The sequence below is a fragment of the Podarcis pityusensis genome, assembly GCF_964106645.2.
Source record: "Podarcis pityusensis genome assembly, chromosome: 3".
NCBI lineage: Eukaryota > Metazoa > Chordata > Lepidosauria > Squamata > Lacertidae > Podarcis > Podarcis pityusensis.
In genome coordinates this window covers 2,119,314-2,140,193 of record NC_138026.1, presented here as the reverse complement: position 1 = coordinate 2,140,193, position 20,880 = coordinate 2,119,314, and the positions used below count along the sequence as shown (strand labels likewise).

Below are 20,880 nucleotides of genomic sequence, written 5' to 3'. Positions count from 1 at the left end.
TGTAGGGCTGCAACCAACACACTTACCTGGAAATCCCACTGAAGTCAGTGGAACCCACTTCTGAGTAGACATGAATGCTCAATGGTAGGAGGCTTTTGTTAATTCTCAGTGGCACAAGGCAAAGATTACTCCCAAGTCTGTAGAACCTGTGGTAAAAGCCATCAAGTAATATTTTAAGCTAACCCCAGAATCAGATTTGTTGGGACTTTTACATTTGGGGCACAAGTCTATGTGCATTTTTAAAAAGCATGGCTGTTCCTTGAGTTGGTTTGGTTTAATACTTACTTTATTTAAACAAATAAGTATTTTCATAGCAACAATGGAAACATAGCAAGGGCCTTGCTGGGTCCCACCAAAGGCCCATCTAAGCCACCATTTTGTTCTCTGGCCAACCAGATGGGAAGCCCACAAGCATTTCTGTGCATTTGCATATGCAGCATTCCAGTGTGGGATCTTGCAACACATGGAAAATAGGTTCACTCCTCTGCCTGTAAAGGTACATACGGAAGAAGATACAGCTTAAGCTTCTAACAGCATATGGAGTTGCTCAGTTGTGATTGCTGTTGACAAATACAGATGCAAATAAGCTGCCACAGCATTCACACCAGATTACATGCAAGAGACCTGGATACCAGTGCAAATACTGACAAATTTTCTGTAGACTTTTAAAAAAATATTCTAAACAAAGTAATAATAAAAGTAAAAATTGTGCACCCCACCCCCAAGACCAAGACCCCAACCCATCGTAACTATCCAGCCTCCCAAAATTTTAACACTTTTTGAGATGGTTTGATTCCTTTCTGTTTTAACAGTACAAATTCTACAAATAAGTTCAATATCTCCTCAAAATCATTTCTCCATATTCCCCATCTTACATTAATTTATCATTAATAGCTATATCCCCCACCTCTTTATACCATTCTTCCACCTTGCCCCTTCCACTTCCTAGCTATAACAACTCATGCCACTGTTTGCAATTTGTGAGCAAGTCCTTCATAGCCTATGTACATTCCACCCTGTCAAAAATTGATAACAATGGACTTTCAGCTTTAACCCTGTGATTTGTCTTATCTCCTTAAACACCCTGTGCCAAAATTTTTGTATGTATTTATACCCCCACCACATGTGAACATAAGTCTCAGTTTCCTGCCATCCCCTGCAACGTAACACTGAATATTTCTTGTTTATTTGATTTAATCTTGCTGGTGTTAAATACCACCTCCATATTAACTCATTGTAATTTTCTTTTAACCTTACAGACATCATTTTCAGAATGCATTTCTCCCATATTTTCCCCTAGCTGTGACGATTTACCTGACCTGTTACCTCCTTTTCTACACCTCTTTTAGTTGATCTTGTTAATCCTCCGATTCTACTAATATTTTTTATAAATTTTACTGGTTTCCCCTTTCCTCATCCCCCTTTTAAAATCATTTTTTTAAAAATTGTATGCTCTCTACATTTCTTGTTTTCCCTTAACCACTTTGTCCATTGCTCCAGTTGTACACAGTTAAACCAAGTTATTTTACTTCATGTTAGAGCTCGTTTTTTGCTTCTCATTTTTTCCAGCCATTCCTTTATTTTGAATATTTTCTTCTCTTTTGCTTCTTTTTCAACTTCCTTATTTAAATTTACTAGGAAGTCTTCTATTTTAATGTTGTATTTTATTTTATTTTTGTTTTTAAGTTGTAATCATTCATCTTGTTTTTATTATTGCTTGTAAGCTGCTCTGAGCCCGACCTTGGCTGGGGAGGGCGGGGTATAAATAAAAAATTAATATTATTATTATTATTATTATCATCATCACCACCACCACCACCACCACCACCACCAGAATTAGTGGGTAATTTACTGGTGTCAGTTTTCCTTTATATTTCGCCCATATCTCAATGTGGGATTAATATCTTAATATGGGATTTTCAATATTCTGCCACTGTTGCCAATTTGGTTTGATAAAAAATATATTCTCAGCCAAATGAGCACCAAGTCAAATACTACTAGCAAATCGCTTTCCTCAGGGCCATGACTTTGCTGCCACCTGTAGTTCTTGCTGTTGTTACTACTCATCTCTTGCTTACACTAAAAAGCGATTATAGGGAGGAAATCTGAAACATTCTATGGAGGTATCTGTGCTGCTGTTGCCAAGGAAGAATTCAAAGATGTAAAAAGATGCAAGATTATCATCTTGCTTTCTCATATGTAGACAACTTGTACACATTATAGTTGAAACAAATGACACACACCCATTTTGTTCACTGTGGAGTAATATGTATCTATGGCCTACCCAGCAGATTAGTTCATTGTTACTGTTTCTTGTGTTTTGTTGTTCACACTGCAAATAATTATTTAACACACACTTAGATATTATGTGTGTGAAATAGCCCATGTTTTTCATCTCATGCACTAGATTCCCATCTTCCCATCCCATCTGTCCCTGTCTCCCACACTGTAATAAGTTTACATAAATTTGGTCCTGGGGTATCTTATTAGTCTAGCAAAAAAAAATCTTTCCAAGGAAGATGCTTCAGAATCACGTGATTCTAAAGCCCACATTCTTTGTACAGTGGTACCTCAAGTTACAAATGCTTCAGGTTACAAACTCTGCTAACCTGGAAGAGTTACCTCGAGTTGAGAACTTTGCCCCAGGATGAGAACGGAAATTATGTGCCTGTGGCGCAGCGGCAACAAGAGGCCCCATTAGCGAAAGCACGTCTCTAGTTAAGAACAGTTTCAGGTTAAGGACAGGTCTCCGGAACAAATTAAGTTCATAACTAGAGGTACCACTGTAACTGAAATAAAAGGTAAAGGGACCCCTGATCATTAGGTCCAGTCATGACTGACTCTAGGATTGCGGCGCGCATCTCGCTTTATTGGTCGAGTGAGCCAGCGTACAGCTTCAGGGTCATGTGGCCAGCATGACTAAGCCGCTTCTGGCGAACCAGAGCAGCGCACAGAAACGCCGTTTACCTTCCTGCCGGAGCGGTACCTATTTATCTACTTGCACTTTGATGTGCTTTCGAACTGCTAGGTTAGCAGGAGCAGGGACCGAGCAACGGGAGCTCACCCCGCCGCGGGGATTCGAACCGCCGAACTTCTGATCGGCAAATCCTAGGCTCTGTGGTTTAACCCACAGCACCACCCGCATCCCTGAAATAAAAGGTAAAGGGACCCCTGACCATTAGGTCCAGTCATGACCGACTATGGGGTTGCAGTGCTCATTTCGCTTTATTGGCTGAGGGTGCTGGCGTAACAGCTGGTCATGTGGCCAGCAAATACCTGGCTACAAATCCAAACTTGACTGCACAGCTGTGCAAAAAGTAGTCATTATGCTATGGCATCTTGTTATTAAACCATCCGAGAACAAGGCTTTAAATTAACATTATGAAAACAGAGCAGCATGCTCTCAGTGGACGGGGTTTCCTGGATCTGCACATCCAAGAACTGACTGCCCAAAGGCAGAACAGCTGCTGTACTACAAAGGTGTGAGTGTATCCTCAGATAGAACAGGCAGCCTATGGGACCCAAACTAACCCCTGATCTGCCAGAGGAATGTGGATTATTTTCAACCTTTGTGCATTAGCAAGGTAGTGTGTGAAGCATTAGTACAATGACAGAAAACTAGCACATGCCATTTGCAACTGAGCTTTAACACCTGCAACTACGGCTGAAAACTACCTACACATTATTTTGAAATATTGTGCTCCTAAACCCAAAATATGTATTATCCTGAGTAAGTAGTGTGTTTTTTAAAATTCACAACACCCCCCCCCCTAATACAGATTAAAAATAAACGGATGTTGGTTTTAGACAGGCTGGGGTAATAGACTAAAATAAGAAAGCCAACCACAATAATTAATTATTTTTCAGCAACCTTTCTAAATGAAAAGCTGCATTTTAATGTCTCAATTGGCACACTGCTTAGAAAGATAATTTATAGATGCCTTTGGAAAAGTAATTAAATACCTGAGAAGATTACAATGTTAACACCACAATAATGGTAACAGCTCCATAATGTGTTTAGCAGTTGCCACATCACCAGTCACTGGGCTGCCCAAGTATTTAATGGTAACACAACTCAAGCACATTGCTGCACTGAAAAAAGACAGTGAAATGCAAATAGAAACTATGCCTATATATATATATTTTAAATTAAGGGGGGGTACTCACTATATCGTATTGCACTTCTGACAGATTATTATCAAAGAGCTGAGTGAGCACAGTTGCCAGAATATTTCAGTTCAACTTGTAGGTTAAAAAGGAACGTTGTCATTTTGGCTAAGATTAAAACACCACACAGGCCCTAGGAAGAGGCAGAGCTTTATGGGGAAGGCTGAGGACTAGAAAGAGATCACAGGAGACAGTTAAAACTAAGGGGTGGAGAGACCAGGGCAAGGTGGCTGGTGGAAGCAGGCAGCAAGGCAATAGAAGGAAAAAAGAGGAACCTGGGAAAACAGCTGGGAAGTGAGACTTGAGGAAAAGCAGAGAAACAGGAAGAAGGTTCCAGCGAGAAATATTACACCATACCATAGACAACATTTCAAGTTGCAATCTCCAAGTTTCCACTTAGCTGACACATACATTTCTCCTATGGGGGGGACGGACTAGGGTGCATAACAGAGTTCTGAAGAAACAATGACGGAGGAGAAAGCGCAAATGGGAGCAAACCTCACAGAATAACAGGCTTTGCAAGCGCCTGTCTCATCAACAATGCAAGCAGATGCATGAAAGTAAGAGCTGTCATCTACTACTTATTTCAAAAGCACACTGTTGGAAGAGGGTGGTTTAAGTAGAGAATGCGCAGGGAAAGCCCCCCCCCCTCCATACCCTGCTTCTCCACTGAAAGATTTCTTTCTCTCAAGCTATTTCCAGTTTGTTTTCACACTCCACCCTCACAAACATGGACTCAGCACCACACAGACGCAGCAGCAGTTGGGGGTAGAGTGGCAGGCAGAGAAAGGCTAAAACAGCCCTCACACTGCTGCTTTTACCTAAACTGGCCCCCCTCAAGCTGTCCCCCCTCCCCATTTTAAAGAAGCAGTGAATGTATCCACATGCAATGGTAACTTAATTCTAACAAAACTACAATGAACAGTAATGCAGGAAAGGAAGTTTGCCTGTTGTGGCTTCTCCTGAAACTGCAGTACTCAGCACCCTAGACGGGGCGATGCAGGCCAGCAGACAGGGGGCCGAGGTGGTGAGCTGAAACGTCACCTACTGCTTTGGACCAGCCAGCTAATGGCAGGCTTCCAGGGAGAGTATTCTTGCTGCGCTAGAAGACAAGGGACACAAAACAGGTAAACCAATACATTTTCTTCAGTACCGTGTTGCACCTCTGGGGAGAACTTGCAAGCCTTTCAACTTTCCTTGGAGTCCATATCAAAAATACCCAAGAAAGGAAGAGCTCAGTCCAGACCAGAATCTTTCCTAAATATGGTGGCCTGTGCAAGGCCAAAACTTGGTGCCCCCAAAATGCATCTTCTCAATTTGGCAACCCCTTTGCTTGGCGCTCTGTGTGGGGCAACTGCCGGAACCATCCTAAATCCGGAGCTGCCCCCCCCCACCTGCCAAGCTGCCTTCTCCCCCCAGAAGCTGGCCCTCCCGGGATGGAGACGGAGCCTGGGGCTGGAGCGGAGCCTGGTCTACGGAGAGGGTGGCCAGATTGGGACCAGGGGGGTGCAGAACCCCCCGCCCCCCCGGGCAGCTGCAAGGGGCGGGCGAGAGGCGGGGGCGGCCCAACCGGCCGCGTCTCCTCGGGGCGCCTCCGGGGAAGAATCCTGCCGCCGCTGGGGCCTCACAGCGGTCCGGGGGGGGGCTGCTGACCCCCTTCCTCGCCAAGGGAGCCCCTCGCACGGAGCCTGGCTCGGCCCCTCCGCCTCCAGCCGCCCTCCCGGAGAGCCGGGAAGCGAGCCGGATCCTTCCGCCGGCCCTACCCCGACCGCGCAGGCGCGTTGCAACGGCGGAGGCGGCCGCAGCGGGGCGGGGCGGAACCAAAGGGACGCGGGGCGAAGGGTTTTCCAACGACACTCCCGGCTCCCCGGCACAGTTTCCGGCGGGCGTGGAGGAGGAGCCGAAGGAGCCGGCGTTGGGCGCCGCTTTGTTTTAAAGGCTTGGAGGGGACCGCGTCAAAACACAAGATTAAAACACAAAATGCATAAGGAACACAAAAGCGGAATAAAACAAGAACCGCCTCCCTCCCACCCCGCGTCCCAAAGGATATAGGATGTTGGTCAGCCGAAGGCAGAAATGAAGAGAAAGGTTTTCACCTGGTATCTTAAGGTGCCTCGTGGAGGTACCAGGTGAGCCTCTCAGGGGAAAGCGTGCCAGTATAACTCTTTCCCTTGAAATGCCTCGCAATAAGTGAAGGTGCAGCAATGGATCACAGAACTGTAGAGTTGGAAGGGACCCTGGGGTCATCTAGTCCAGCCCCTTCAAGGCAGGAACTGTTAAGTTTTGGGTGAACATATCAGACGACACAGCAATTCTTCAAACAGCTCTTGTTTATTCACAGGCCAGAACAGAACTGGGGGGTTCATCCAGCCTGCTTATATAGAGCTCCACTACAACGCAACAGTAACCACTTTCTGTAACTATCCAATCACTGAACGTCACTTTCAATCCCTTATTTGCATATGTGGACCTGAGTGAAAACTATCTACAGTATCCCCCTGCTGGCCCAGGGTGAGAACTTCAGTACACAACATTGTGGAGAAAGGCCTGTGAATAAAATACCTACTTCTCATTAAAAAAGAAGACTGCTATGGCTTCTAAACCTTGAGTTATAGAGTATTCACTGGCTGTGGGTCATGATGTTTGCATCTTGCACCGGTTTGTTGGCTGATTGTGACTGCCTGAAAACCACACTGCTTTCCTCCTCCTCCTTTCAGGCATCCTGACAGTTCTGGGGAATTCAGCTGTCCTGGAAGTAGCTGTGAAGCCTCCTCCCATCTCAGGTCACCTGAGCTCCTGACGGTTAATTTGGCCGTAACCGATCTTGGACTGGCCATCAGCATGACCCTCAGATTAAGAGTCTCAGGCTCTACTGACTGAGCTGGGAACCCATTCCAATTTTCAACCTGGTTTTAAGAGCGTTGGGGTGAGTGACAAGCCCCACTTTGGGAGCCCCAAAATGGTGAAAGCAAAAACTCCATTAGTATTTTGTTGGTGGAAAAGATTTTGTGCCTTTAAAGGCTGTTTAAACAGAAAATGAACAGCTTCAACCCTCCATGGAGGAGACTCAGGCTATGTACAAACAATATCTTTGAAGCACATTTCCAGTCCATTTCTCCCGCTTAAAGAATTCCGGGCACTGCTGCTGGGAATTGTAGTTCTGCGAGGGGAAAACTACAATGCCCAGAATTCTTTGAGGCAAAGAATGTGCTTCCAATGTGCTTTAAAATACAGTGTTTATACGTAATTGGCTTGAATTTCTGCCCGTTTTAAATGCCTTTTAACAAAGCTATTCACGCAGTTCCCTTTTAACATACCTCCCTTACTATCTTTTAAAAAGATTTATCCGTAATCATAATCTCTCTTTTCTCCTTCTATCCTGAAAAATCATATTAAAACCCTTGGGCGGCAGGGAGGGCAACATATAAAATCATTTATAAAAAACAAAAATCGCCCATTTCTATTCAAGCGACCAGAGCGGAAGCAGGATCTTGCACTGAACGTCCCTTGGTATATCATCATAGTCAAAAGCGCAATGCAGAGCAATGCAGAAGCATCTGCAAACCTGCCCTGATTTATTGACAGTTCCCCCATGTTTCCCCACCATTCTTAACCCGCATGTGGAAATTTCTGATCAGAACCGGAAGTGTGCAGTTGTCTAGAGCTCTCCGTCCTTCTTCTCTATGGTGGAAGGAGGAGTTCTGTCTTTCTGCTTGCTCTCCCAAGCACTGCAGACAAAATAAAAAAAATCCTTCCAGTAGCACCTTTAAGACCAACTAAGTTAGTTCTTGGTATGAGCTTTCGTGTGCAAGCACACTTCTTCAGATACACAGTGCTTGCACACGAAAGCTCATACCAAGAACTAACTTAGTTGGTCTTAAAGGTGCTACTGGAAGGATTTTTTTTATTTTGACTATGGCAGACCAACACGGCTACCTATCTGTAACAAGCACTGCAGAGTGTGTGGCGCCCTCAGAGGCACTATTGATTTTCAGGACTCCTGTAATAAGATGCAGACTCGGAGTAAGGGAGGCTCTGACACTTTTGACCCACCAAACTTCTGCTGTTGAAAAAGCAGTCAGCTTTTTGAGTTATGAAAAGTTAGAAGGATCATGGGCAGCCCCATACGACACAAGCTGTTACTCTAAAGTAAATTCTGCTGAATTCAGTGTGGAACCCACTTGCAAACAAATGAACACAGAACTGAGGCCTTAGGCTTAACACACCTGCTTAAATTTGTGAAAGTCAAAAGTGGCTAAATAAATGGTGAAAACCTGGCTTCTATCATCTAAAGTTGGTTGAAAGGACACCCTGTTGTGTTCTTTATGAAGAGATGAATACGAAATACTAAAGAGTATTATCTTCCCAAGTGATGCAGCCTTGGCCGCTCAGAGCGAGGTTAACCTTTCCAGACCCTTTATTTCCCTGGCAGATACTTGGGCTAGAAACTCCCTTACGCCAACTAGAATGAGATGGCTGTAGCTGTAAGCAACTGGCATCTTGGAGCAGGCACAGAGTATGCCGTCTGGCAATCCCAGCAGATAGGAGAGGCTTGCTGCCCATCAGCTGTCATCCTCTTATGACAGGCTGCCATTCCTCAAGTACTTGAGGAAACTGGCACCGGGGGAGCTTGAGAACATAAGAAGCATAGAACTGTAGAGCTGGAAGGGACCCAGCCGATCATCTAGTCCAACCCCCTGCAATGCAGGAATATATGGCTGGCCCATCTGGGGATCAAACCTGCCGCCGTGGCAATTTATTTGTTAAGAGGGAAAGGGAACAGTTCTTCATAAGGATCAGAATAAATGGGGCTGAAATTGCGTCCTTGAAAGCACCATCCTGGATTTGGAAAACTGATACCAGGAGCCATGGGTGCAAACAGCATTTATTGTGGGGCAGGCTTTATTTTGGAGGCTAAGGGCAGAGCCGAGTTATCTGTGGCACAATTGGTCAGTTAGTTCAGTATTTTTATTGATTTACTTGATTTAGAGGGGGCAGCTCCCTCCCCTCGCCTCCCTGGCTACGCCCATGCCAGGAGCCTGACACATCGTCTTGGGTGTGGTGATGCTTTCAAGAAAGCAATCCCCAATATTCATTTTCTTTCGTTTTATGAACTGGTTTTATAATGTGGTTTGGTTTTATAATGTGTTAAAGAAAGCAATACTATTTTGCTATCATCATAATAGCTTCTACGGATAAATTTGACTAAGAAAACTTAGTCACGTCCCTTAAGAGGAGCAGGGCTTGTGGCTGCTGGTTTTCTCAGGGACCAGGGGTGCCGCATCGCAAGGTTCATTGTGACATCTCCCTCTGCTGGCTCACTGGTCGCCCGAGCTCTAGAAGGCCTGGGATCTCCTATGCTTGGATCATTCTGTGCTTGTGAGAGTAGAGAGAGCATGTAAGTAGGATTTCTTTCAGCATATCGGACCCTCTTAATTGAGGGTCCGTGTTGCGCACAGGCCATAGTTGCAGCCCCCCTTCCTTGGGAGTGGTGGTATGATCGGGGGGGGGGGGGGCTTTAAAAGGCAGCGGCGCTGCATGGGGGGGGGTTACCTGGGTTTGCGCTGCCAAACACCTGCCCACCCACCCTCAATTTAGGTTTGTGCTTTGGCCTTGCTCTGGACTTTGGTTGGTCGCCCGTTTTGGAACAGGGGCCGGGTAGGAATTTTTTCCATTTGGCAAATTGGTACTGGCCTCTTGGTTTTTTCCTACCTCTTAGCAATTGTCACAACTTTGTAAGGTTTGGCAGTAAGGCATTGGCTTAGTGAAATGTGGGGGAGGGGAGGGGCGGGTATTCCGCTAAAGGAATCTGCAGGTCCAGATCTCGTCCAAAGTCTGCTTGGGAGGCTAGGGCCATGCCAGGACCCAGCGGGAACCCCAGGGTGAGTTTCAGTTGGTCGCCATTGATGGAGCTCCCTCTGTTGGTGGTTTACTCTTCCAGACTTCCTGCAAGGTGGGCAGGAATCAGATATAGTTATTGCCAATGCCTAAGCCAGGCATGCCCAAAGTCTGTTTCGGGGGCCTAATTTGCAAGTAAAGTATGGATTAACCCGTGAAACACAATGGCAATACATCCAATTGAAACATATGTTGGAAAGGCAGTTTGGCCCTGAGGCTATAGCAGCATCGGAAACACCCATGTTGCTACAAGATTTAATCTCTGCAGCAAAAACAAAAAACTCTACACTTGCACTACATAAAACTCTACTCAACAGGCAGAAATATGATTTAGAATACAATAGACAAAAATGGAGTGAAGAGTTAGGGGTACAGATAACAAATAATATATGGGAGTCAAGTATAAAACCAACAGAAATAGCCTCTGTGGATCTAAGACTAAGACATTCAGCAGAAAATAATATTCAGAGTCCACTGGACTCCAGCAAAACTATACGAGAAGAAAATAACAAGTACAGACAACTGCTGGAGATGTGGGAGTAAAAATGTGAACTTAGTACATATGATGATTAAATGCCCGATAATAAGATCATTTTGGTGTGAGGTGAGGATATTTATAGCAAGAGTAATAAAAAGAAATTGTTATTTAGTGGAATTAAATTTAATTCTAAATTATATTCTGGAAACGTGGGAGATTACAAGGGGTCAAAACAAAGGATGTACCGTGCTATATTAAAAGCAAAAAAACTTGTTTTGATGATTTGTAAGAGCCGCAAAAAGATTCAATTGAGCACATGAATTGATAATATGGACAGACTAGCTACATACAAACAAATTGCATGTCAACGCAAATTAAGAATGGATAAATATGAAGAAATCTGGAAGGAATATTTAAGCGATAAGGTGGATAATGGTGGGAAGTAGGGGGAGGAGAGAGAGGCGGGAAAATATTGTTAAAAAGGTGTAGTCGTAGGTATATCAGTGTATCCAAATCTGAATTGTCAAACTGTGTTATTAGTGTTATTGTGGTTTTTGTTGTATGTGTGCCCAAAGTCCGTTTCGGGGGCCTATTTCCTGGGGTAAAATCACTGGAAAAACCCTCAACAATTAAACCCAATACCACTCACATTGCTGTCCTCAATAAAGTTGTGGCCTAAATTTTGCCCATTAACCTTCAGAGTCAAGTTCTGCCTCAAGGTGTTCTCCTTCTTCTTGGGGGTGCGCAGCTGAATTCTGTGGGGATCGTGAGCTTAGAGGCGTGAATGCAAAAAGCAGTTTTGGGCGTAGATCAGGAGAGGACGAACTGTGAGCCCCATTTCTCACCTTTTCCTCTTTCTTTTCTAGGTTTACCAGATTGCGAAAAGCCATTTCGCGGATGGCGAGGAAAAATAAGGTGTGCCCTCTCCCTGAGTCCCCCCCCCCCCGCCTGCCCCTTTTCGAAAGGACTTCTCAGGAAAGGCCTCTGTCTGAGGCCTCTTTGGAGCTGTAGACCATCATATCCCATGTGGCTCTTTGTTTCCCTGTAGGCTCAGGCAAAAGAGAAGGAAAGTCCGCCTGAAGGTCATGTCTCTTTCTATGGGTGTGTTCAGAAAGTCTCTCTAACCAGCAGCCTTCTCTTCTTTTCCCTTTCAGCAGATCTCATCCTGGAAGACCTGGAGGAAGAGGAGGAAGAGGCACTGGGGCACCTTAATCAATCGTTAACGGTTCTTGGCTGTTGTCAAGTTGTGCTTCGGTGTCTTTCCTTGAAGCTTGCGGAGATGACGTGGTGGCGCAGGCCGTTTGCTGGGCCCAGCCGTGGAAGCAGCCCCTGCCAGGCACTGGGGGAAGGCTGTGGTCCAGAGCATCTCTCCCAGGCTCCTGGGGGTCCAGGGGTGGGACTAGAGAGAGGTTTGGGATGGGGAGAGGCATTCAGCTGTGAAGCTCGCTAGGGGAAGTCAGTCTCTCAGCCTGATTTCCTTCACTGAGGGGCAAAGGGGTGGGGATTAGGAAGCGAAGGAAAACCAGAAGAAAAAGACAACCATTTTTTAAAATAAAACCTGAATAAATATCTAAGGCAGGAGGGAAGCCAGAAGCAGCCACAACATTTTTTTTCCGTATTTTAGATTTTTGTACACAGCTTTGTGGGCCTCGGGCTTTTAAGCAATTTATAAATTTGTAAAATAAATTTTTATAAAATTATTTGCACCTATTGTTTCAATTTCCTGCTCGCACCAAAGGTAACTATCAGAATATATTGTACTAGGATGATTTTACAGATTCCCGAGTTGGAAGATGTCATCGGTAGGTGGCAGTGTTCCCCTCTGTACTCTACTTTCCGGGCACCCAGTAGCAGCCTTCAGCGGCGCATGCTGGTGCCTAGTGTTTTGTTGCCGCTCTTCTCTGTGAAAACAGAAGCGTGGGTCTGCATGCAGTGTTAGGTTTTGTGCATTCTTCTTTCCCATTTGGTTTGACACTTCCTTTGCTTTCTCTTCCTAGACACCCCGTGAAGTGGCCCAGCAGGCGGTAGATGCGGATGTGCATTGCGTGGGGCATTGCGTGCACCTTGGCTGCTGGCCGCAAAACGGCTTGTCCCTTAGCCGCCCAGACCTTCTCCTCATGTGTGGAGGCGTCATCCCTCCCCAGGTACTGTGCACCACCTAGTGCTAATCCAAAGATGGCTTGTTGTGAGAAGATTACATTGTTCCCAGTGAGGTGGGGTCTCCATCTACTTTTTCCTCCTCCTCCTCCTCCAGGCAAATGAACACCTTTGAAAGGGTTTTAAAATAGCATCTAGCTTTTGAAATGTGGAAATCCTTCAGCAAATTTTGGAAAGCATTGTAGTTTCTAGGCTTAGGGTTCAGAGAACAACGCAGTTGAGAAGCAGCCTCCCAAAAGCTTTCGAAAACTGTCAATATAATCAAATAATTTAAAAGTCACTTTTTAAATTTAAAAATATTCGTAAACATTTTAAGAAATGAAGAAAAAAGGGACCAGTTTCCTTTACTGAAATAGAAAATATATAATTTTTTTTTCCTTCCAGAATTTGCTTTTTTTCCGGGGAGTGTGGGTGGGGTGGGGTTATAAACAAGAATAATGTTATACAAATGAGTATACTGTACCAAGTATTCTTATGTCATTTGTATATCACAAAAATAGCATAATAAATGTGGAAATATATCTACAACATATTTTTCATTATTAGTGGTCAATGTAGAAGTTCTTGGTTCATGAATTGGTTTAAATAGTTAGGAAGAAGAAGGGAAGAAAGGGTTGGAGGGGGGAATAGCAAGTGGAGTGGGGTAGAATTTGCTTTTCTGCTTTGAATCTCTTGACCTTGGTATAATTGTTGCACCTGGCAAAAGATTCGTATAGAGCCACAAGTCTCTGGTTGTCTTGGAGCAGAGGTGAAAATGTTCACCACTTTTGATGATTTCATTCTTTATGTTACATAGGATAACACCTAGAGCAGATAGGTAGCCGTGTTGGTCTGCCATAGTCAAAATAAAAAAATCCTTCCAGTAGCACCTTTAAGACCAACTAAGTTAGTTCTTGGTATGAGCTTTCGTGTGCAAGCACACTTCTTCAGATACACTGAAACAGAAGTTGCCAGATCCTTCTATATAGTGAGAAGGTGGGGAGGGGTATTACTCAGAAGGGTGGTGGGAATGGGAGATTGGCAGATAGCTGAGATGAGCCTGCTGACGACTCTTAACGACTGTAATAGGTCTTACAGGAAAAGGCAAGGGGTGAGAAGGTGAGAAATGGCTTAGTCATGTATAATGGGATAAGAATCCAATGTCTTTGTTCAAACCAGGTCTCTCCATGGTTTTAAGTTTGGTAATGAGTTGCAATTCAGCAGCTTCTCTTTCCAGTCTAAAATAGACTGGAAAGAGAAGCTGCTGAATTGCAACTCATTACCAAACTTAAAACCATGGAGAGACCTGGTTTGAACAAAGACATTGGATTCTTATCCCATTATACATGACTAGGCCATTTCTCACCTTCTCACCCCTTGCCTTTTCCTGTAAGACCTATTACAGTCGTTAAGAGTCGTCAGCAGGCTCATCTCAGCTATCTGCCAATCTCCCATTCCCACCACCCTTCTGAGTAATACCCCTCCCCACCTTCTCACTATATAGAAGGATCTGGCAACTTCTGTTTCAGTGTATCTGAAGAAGTGTGCTTGCACACGAAAGCTCATACCAAGAACTAACTTAGTTGGTCTTAAAGGTGCTACTGGAAGGATTTTTTTATTTTGACCTAGAGCAGAGATTGCTTGAACCTGTAGTCACTGGGACTTTGCACACATGGCGGGGTTTGCGTAGGTGAGAGCATCACTGTTTCCCCCCATAGCTAGCATACCAAGTTATTTCCCCTTCTCCATGTGTGCTATCTCCTGACCTGCCATCGCTAAACTCTGTTCTTTTAGCATGTGTTCTGCAGAATTTTACTTTACAAAGTTTGCATGCATGTTTTATGTCTGTTTTTCGCCTGCACAGGATTATGACTTCTTGTATGCCTCTGGTGTTTCCAAAATATTTGGCCCTGGAACCTGAATCCCAAAGGTAGCTGTCCAAGTTCTTGATGATATTGAGAAATACTTGGAAATGAGGCAGCAATCTCTGTAAACCTCTGTCTCATAACAAACTTTATATCTTACAGTTTGTGTTAATGCATTGTGATTTGTTGATAAAATTGTTAAATCATCTACAATGTCTGGTGTTGCCTTATGCTTTCTAAGAAAGTGGGAAATCATCTGCAATATTATTACATATGTATGTAAGATCTATCAAAGAATCTAAATGAAATGAGTAAATTTAAAATTTTTGCATATAAGACTGCATTATATCTGAAATACACTTCAGATCTTTGGAAATGCAAATTACAATTTAAAATAAATGTTACTGATACAGAAAGGTGGTGAAATTATGTCCTGCTGTTTCATACTGTTTGTTCACATACCTTGCCCTTTCGGTCCAGTCTCGTTGCCCTAGCTTTGTTTGCTTGTCAGATTGACAAATATCCATTTCCTACCCCTGGTAGTCTGCCTCAGGCACGGGCAACCTTTGGCCCTCCAGATGTTTTGGCCTACAACTCCCATGATCCCTAGCTAACAGGACCAGTGGTCAAGGATGATGGGAATTGTAGTCCAAAACATCTGGAGGGCCGAAGGTTGCCTATGCCTGGTCTACCTTTTTCTTTTCCTGCTCAATAGCCTCTGTAGAGTCTGAAGTTGGTGGCCTTGCAGGAGATATGGGCAGTTTCCAGTTCTGTGACCTCACAAATCCATTACTGAGATGACATGCACAAGACGGATAGAGCGACCCTTTTATGAAAAGTCCATTTTTTGTAAGGTTCTTGCTCAACAGCCTTAATAGAAGCATTGAAGGGGGAGGTGTTAACAGCCCGTTAAGCAAAGGTCTTTTCTTATTCTTCAAGACACCTGTGCCTCTTGAGACTCCATCATTGACACCTGAGCTCAGCATCCCATACAGTCCAACAAAGGCACAAAAACAAATGCCAAGTTCACTAACATTACAATCTCTTTTAACTGCCTAAATACCTCCTCTGCCAGCTATTAATATAGCAAACTCTAATTTAGTCCATGTGCTCACAATTCCTTGAGATTCCTCAGTTCTTGCCGGCAGGTCTTTTTTTTTAAAGAACAGAGACCTTGGAATTATCCTGCAAGCAGTTTATTATAAACTTCCTAGGAATTACTGCCCTTGCAGTGTTTCCCTGGGAGATTTCATGATCTGGACTTTAGAGCAACGTTTTCAAATAAGACTTCTGCAGCTGCAGCGGATGGATTTGGAACTTCTCCACTGTCTGTCTTTCTGAATGAAGAAATGTGCGCATTATCCCTTCCTGACCAAATCACTGACACATGGCTATTGGTATGCTTGGTGCTAAAGTAAACTTTCTGACTACAGCAGCACTGGAGGCGCTTAATTTCACGCCGGAAAGTTTTGCTGAAAGCATAGTAAATGAAAGGGTTGTAGGCTGTTGAGGATTTAGCAAAAAGACATGGCAACAAGGTAACGATGGGTGGTATTGATTCACTGGAGTGAAATATTGACCAGAAGCTGACTGCGGCATATGGTGTCCATGCGCTGAGGAATCCCACACTGATCAGTACAGCCATCTGTAAAAACAACCACTTATAGTTAGTTACTGGCTGGCTTTTTATATTTTCTCCTTCTCTATCTGTTATTTCGAATCGGTGAGAGAGAAATGAAGGATTAGTGCTTTAACGTTTAAGAGATATTTAAACAATTGGCTCTTGCATTCATTTTAGGCTGTCCATTTTATCCTAAGACCGAAAAGCAGTATCCTCTGCAGTACAGCAGCCCTCTAGCGGTAAAAAAATAACACAAGATCAGGATAAGAAGTTAAGAACAGCATCCTTTGTGTTTATCAGATGCTTTACATCATAATGGAATGTCACTTGTTTCAAATTATAGTCCTATAGAAGAAAATATGCCAGGACCTCAGCATCTCATACAATAGCAATATATATACCACATGTTTCCTCTATGAGCCCACGTATTGCAAGATCTGAGAGTCTTACAATATACAGGTTCATCATTAAGTTAGTCCCCAGTATGTATGTGGCTGGGAAAACCCAACCAGATGGGTGGGGTATAAATATTTTGAATATTAATATTATTTCGCATTAATACAATAAGCTTTCATACCAATGAATCTAACAACTGAAAAACAGAGGAGTTGCTCAATGTCTGCAACTCAAATGGAACACAAACCATACATGAAGGCAAACACACAGCCCAGTCCATAGCATCCATAAGTGCTTTGGCATTTCCCCAATATTTTGACAATAATTTTCAATCTGTAAGGACAGAATCAATGTCTGAGTCAAAGGAACACTGTGTTCCTATTGCTCTTTAAAATACAAAAATACTCTGCTCACAACAAGACATACCCACCAATGTCAATTTCTTCTCCAGCTTTGCTGCATTTGAAGTCCTGTTGAAGTTCTGCATCTTTTGATAGGTTTTATGAACCTTCCAGGCTATACCCAAGTAACAGATGGTGATGGTAATTGCTGGCAGAATGGTACACAGAATGAACATGCTCAGAATAAAGGAAAGCCCATTAGCCGAGTTGTGGAACTGGCTCCAGGCTATGGTGCAGGAAGTGCCAAATGGTTCTGGGCCGTAATGCCCCCAGCCGAGCAGAGGCAACATGGCCCAGAGGGCTGCATACAGCCAGATCAAGGCAATAGAAACATGGATGACTTTTCTGTTGATTGTATTACCTAGGAAAAGAAAAGAAAGTAGACTATAGATACCAACACTATTTGAAGAGCATAGAAATCTGCCAGGCAATTATCCCTGTCACTCTGTTGTCCAGCTTTCCTGGGTTTCAGACTTCCCAGGTTCTATTTGGAGATGGCAAGGACTGAGCATGGGATCTTCTGCATGCCCTGTAAGCCATGACCCTTTGCTCAGGCTGTGGAGACATTATGTACATGATCTCCGTCAAAAATAACTGTTTGAGTTATGGCTATATAGACATACTTTAGAACACACTTGTCTAGTGTGATACTTTTATGTATATTGCCTGACAACATTTATAGGCCTCCTTAAAGCATTCTCAGGGAAGCTTAAGATATTTCCATTGGTCACCAGACGTGGTTAACTGTCTTTGGCTAGTAGCAGAGGTACACAGCCAATGTAAACAAGAACAGTGTTTTTCACACCAGGACCATAGTGCCAACTCCTACATGGTATTATGCATTTCAATTTACAGCTCAAAACATGTTTACGGCCAGACTGTATATCCGCCCCCATTGTTTACTGCAGTAATGCTGAATATATCTGATCTATAAACTCACAGAAAAGGTCTGATAGGCTCTTTAAAATATTATTCCCTTGGCCTTGACATGAAGTCTGAAGCTTTGAAATTGTTTCACCTTTGCCACCCTTCTGTGCTTTGTTACTCACTATTGGACTTTGAAGAGTGGGTTACAAGAAAGCGGATTACAGCCATCACAGACAAGGTCATCATGCTGGCGACACCAAACAGGAAACCCATCAGGGCATAATAAATGCAAGTTGCATCGCCTCCCAGCCAGGCATGGTTCCAAGCAGAAGCAATAGCCAGGGGATACATGCTGATGGCCATTCCAAGATCGGTTACGGCCAAATTAACCGTCAGGAGCTCAGGTGACCTGAGATGGGAGGAGCGCTTCACAGCTACTGCCAGGACAGCTGAATTCCCCAGAACTGTCAGGATGCCTGAAAGGAGGAGGAGGAAAGCAGTGTGGTTTACAGGCATTCACAATCAGTCAACAAACCGGTGCAAGATACTCTATAACTCAAAGTTTAGAAGCCATAGCAGTCTTCTTTTTTAACGAGAAGTAGGTATTTTATTCACAGGCCTTTCTCCACAATAGGTAATGTGTTACCCAAAGTAACATGAAACAGCTCGTGAATTTATATCAGTGGATTTGTGACTGAAGGACAGGTAAGGGTCAGAGCAAAAGTTGATTCTGTTTCAGCCACCAATCAGTCACTTTCTAGCATCTAGTCTTGATACCTGTGGTATGCTCTCTTCAACACTGTAGAGTTGTTATCTTGACATTGTAAAAGGTGAATTGAAATGTGCATCCAAAAGAAAATGTTGGTGGGGTCGCCTGCCATTCCACAGCATAGCAATCCCTAGAGTAGTAAGACGTGGGGAGGGCGAGAAGGCTGTCCAGTCCTGACACCCTTGTTGGTGCAAACTCTGTGCTCAATAGCAGATTTTCAGACAAGACAAAATGGGTGGAAGTGATTGGGAATATGGTTCTGGACACTCCCAAGCTTATGATTCCGTGGGTCTCAACGTTCAAGCTCTCTCCCTCCTCCACCTCCAAACCTTGATAGCCATGGCTCGAGGTTTCATGGCCTCAGTGAAAACTATTAAGTAGCATCTGCACTCACCTGGTCAAATTATTGATCTAGGCTGTATTCTATTCCTACACACAATTACCTGAAAGTAAGTCACAATGAAGTCATCTAGCCTTACATTTCAGGAGACGTCTATAGGATTGCACTGCCAGTTTGTTGTCAGCTCTGGACACAAAGTTGTCCTGAGCACCTTGAAAGAAGGATTAAAAGAAAGGGTGGTGTCCAGAGAAGTAGTTCCACTAGCACTAGAACTTCTGTTTGTGTACAGAACAACCCTTGCTGCTTCTCTCCTTGTGCCGCTCCACAGGTCTGCTCCAGAGGGTGAACAACAGAAAATAAGATGGAACCCTTTCATGTGAAGAGAACATCTTGTTAAGGGCCACCCCAATCTCTGCCAAGTGGTGTGAGGTTCCAGGAGTCTTCACCCTCAACCAGGGTTCATGTTTCTTTTGGAAAAATGAGGTGCAGCGGAGTCTTTAAGATAATATGGTTTTACTTACACATATATACACCTTAACCTTGATGGAGGGAGTGCAGAGGGTGAATGTAATTTTGCCAACCTTTCAGGGCAAAGTATTCCCATTATAGCTTTCAAAAACTAGCTTATGACCACAATATCTAGTGATGGCTTCGATAGTGGAGGGGACCATTGCAGCCCCCGCAGATAAAAGCTTTCATATGACCTTTTCAGTCTCTGCACTCATTTCACAAGTCTGTGCCAACTCATCCAACAGAGATTCAGACACCATTAGGAGAATGTGTGAGGGGATCCATGTAGGATACTTGCACCTCAGCATGCCTCATGCTCATGCCCCTGTCCACAAACTTTGCTGCACATAGAAATCCTTCACCCACTAGCTGTCACCATCAAAAATATTATGTGCATTTATCTCAAAATGCTTATGAGCTTCAGCTGACTTTCATCTGCAACCTCCTTCCAAACCAGCATATTCTGCAAAACTCCATCCATCTATAGGAGCCTTTGCCACCATGGAGCAACCTCCAGATATTTTGGATTACAGTAGCAGTGCTGGCTGCAACTGGTGGGAGTTATAGTCCAAAATTATTATTATTATTATTTATTAAATTTGCTAGTTGCTTTTTCTTGCCCAAAGCAAGCTATTAACTAACTAACTAACAAAAAAACCCCACATAGGTACATTAAAACCAAGCAGGGAAAGAAAAACATTTTTGAGGGCATGTGACTGATGAAGACTGATTTAAACTAAATTTTGAATGAGCTGCTAAATCATGTACTGTATGTGTCTTTCTGTAATGCATGAAACAGTCAAATATGCAACTCAGAAATTATTCAGTTTCCAGAAAAAAACTAATAATAAAAACTTTAAAAACCCTATATCCACACTCAAACCACACATCCTCCAACCCCTCTGAAGACAAAATAACATTACACCATAGTACCAAAACAAGAGAGAAGCAACTGTACTTTATAGCAATAAACAGTCAAACATGGAGACCTCACTGCTGCTTACACTATAAGTCCTCTAAATATGCAGTCCTGAATGAGCAGAAAGGCAGGACTTACCTATAATCAAAAGAAACACCCCTGCTCCATAATCCCCTGTGGGGTGCAGTTTGGAGATGTAGTGCTCTTCCATGTCCCGTTGTGGAGATGGAGAAAGTTCTGAAGCCAAGGGAAGCAGGGCGGTGGGGAGGAGAGGCAACTCCTTAGCTTGGCTGCTGGGCAGACAGGGACAGTGAGGACAGTCCCTGAGAAGGAAAAAACCCACCACTTTGGACGCTGGTCCCTCTGTCACGCGTTGTGGCGCATTTTAGGAGACAGGAGCTGGGGGCAACATTCTCCACTTCTGAGAGGCACAGAAGGAAAATCAGGCAGTGTCTGCTGCTGACTCACAGCTGGCTGGCTTATAAAGTTTCCCCCCAGCCTCTCTTTTCCTCC

The 20,880-nt window shown here is 43.9% G+C and overlaps 2 protein-coding genes across 21 annotated transcripts in view; one reads left to right on the top strand and one right to left on the bottom strand.

Annotated features, from left to right (window-relative positions):
- Window positions 1–6,012: 6,012 nt before the first annotated feature.
- Window positions 6,013–15,810, top strand: LOC308472506 (uncharacterized protein). Of its 18 annotated transcripts, none has more exons than XM_080997500.1 (5): window positions 6,013–6,296; window positions 11,410–11,458; window positions 11,592–11,918; window positions 12,541–12,687; window positions 14,544–15,810. In XM_080997500.1, the coding sequence occupies exons 1-5, from the start codon at window positions 6,244–6,246 to the stop codon at window positions 14,598–14,600; spliced, it is 633 nt and encodes a 210-aa protein (XP_080853626.1). In that variant the 5' UTR covers window positions 6,013–6,243; the 3' UTR covers window positions 14,601–15,810. The 18 variants fall into 18 exon arrangements, 4 of the variants coding, with proteins under 4 accessions (XP_080853626.1, XP_080853629.1, XP_080853628.1 ...); XM_080997503.1 differs by having other exon boundaries at window positions 6,014–6,296; window positions 11,592–11,768; XR_013983543.1 differs by lacking the exon at window positions 6,013–6,296 and adding an exon at window positions 6,317–7,093 and having other exon boundaries at window positions 11,698–11,918; window positions 14,544–14,757.
- The window catches only part of LOC308472496 (opsin-5-like), a 17,480-nt gene continuing 12,324 nt past the window's right edge, over window positions 15,725–20,880 (bottom strand). Inside the window, exons 3-6 of one of the 3 annotated variants that reach the window (XM_080997482.1) lie at window positions 20,506–20,788; window positions 18,012–18,305; window positions 16,992–17,323; window positions 15,725–16,189 (exon numbers count right to left, since the gene is read on the bottom strand). In XM_080997482.1, coding sequence (XP_080853608.1) covers window positions 15,794–16,189; window positions 16,992–17,323; window positions 18,012–18,305; window positions 20,506–20,578 — 1,095 coding nt within the window. In that variant the 5' untranslated portion in view covers window positions 20,579–20,788 and the 3' untranslated portion in view covers window positions 15,725–15,793. Of the gene's footprint in view, window positions 16,190–16,991; window positions 17,324–18,011; window positions 18,306–20,505; window positions 20,875–20,880 lie in introns of those variants that run through there. The other 2 variants (XM_080997481.1, XM_080997480.1) reach the window with 2 other exon arrangements.

Excerpts from the sequence above, each read along its gene's own strand:
- LOC308472506 (XM_080997500.1), top strand. The coding sequence starts at position 6,244 with ATGAAGAGAAAGGTTTTCACCTGGTATCTTAAGGTGCCTCGTGGAGGT. Across the intron at positions 6,297-11,409 it reads GTGCCTCGTGGAGGTACCAG|GTTTACCAGATTGCGAAAAG; the intron begins GTGAGCCTCTCA and ends TTTCTTTTCTAG. Across the intron at positions 11,919-12,540 it reads GTCCAGAGCATCTCTCCCAG|ACACCCCGTGAAGTGGCCCA; the intron begins GCTCCTGGGGGT and ends TTCTCTTCCTAG.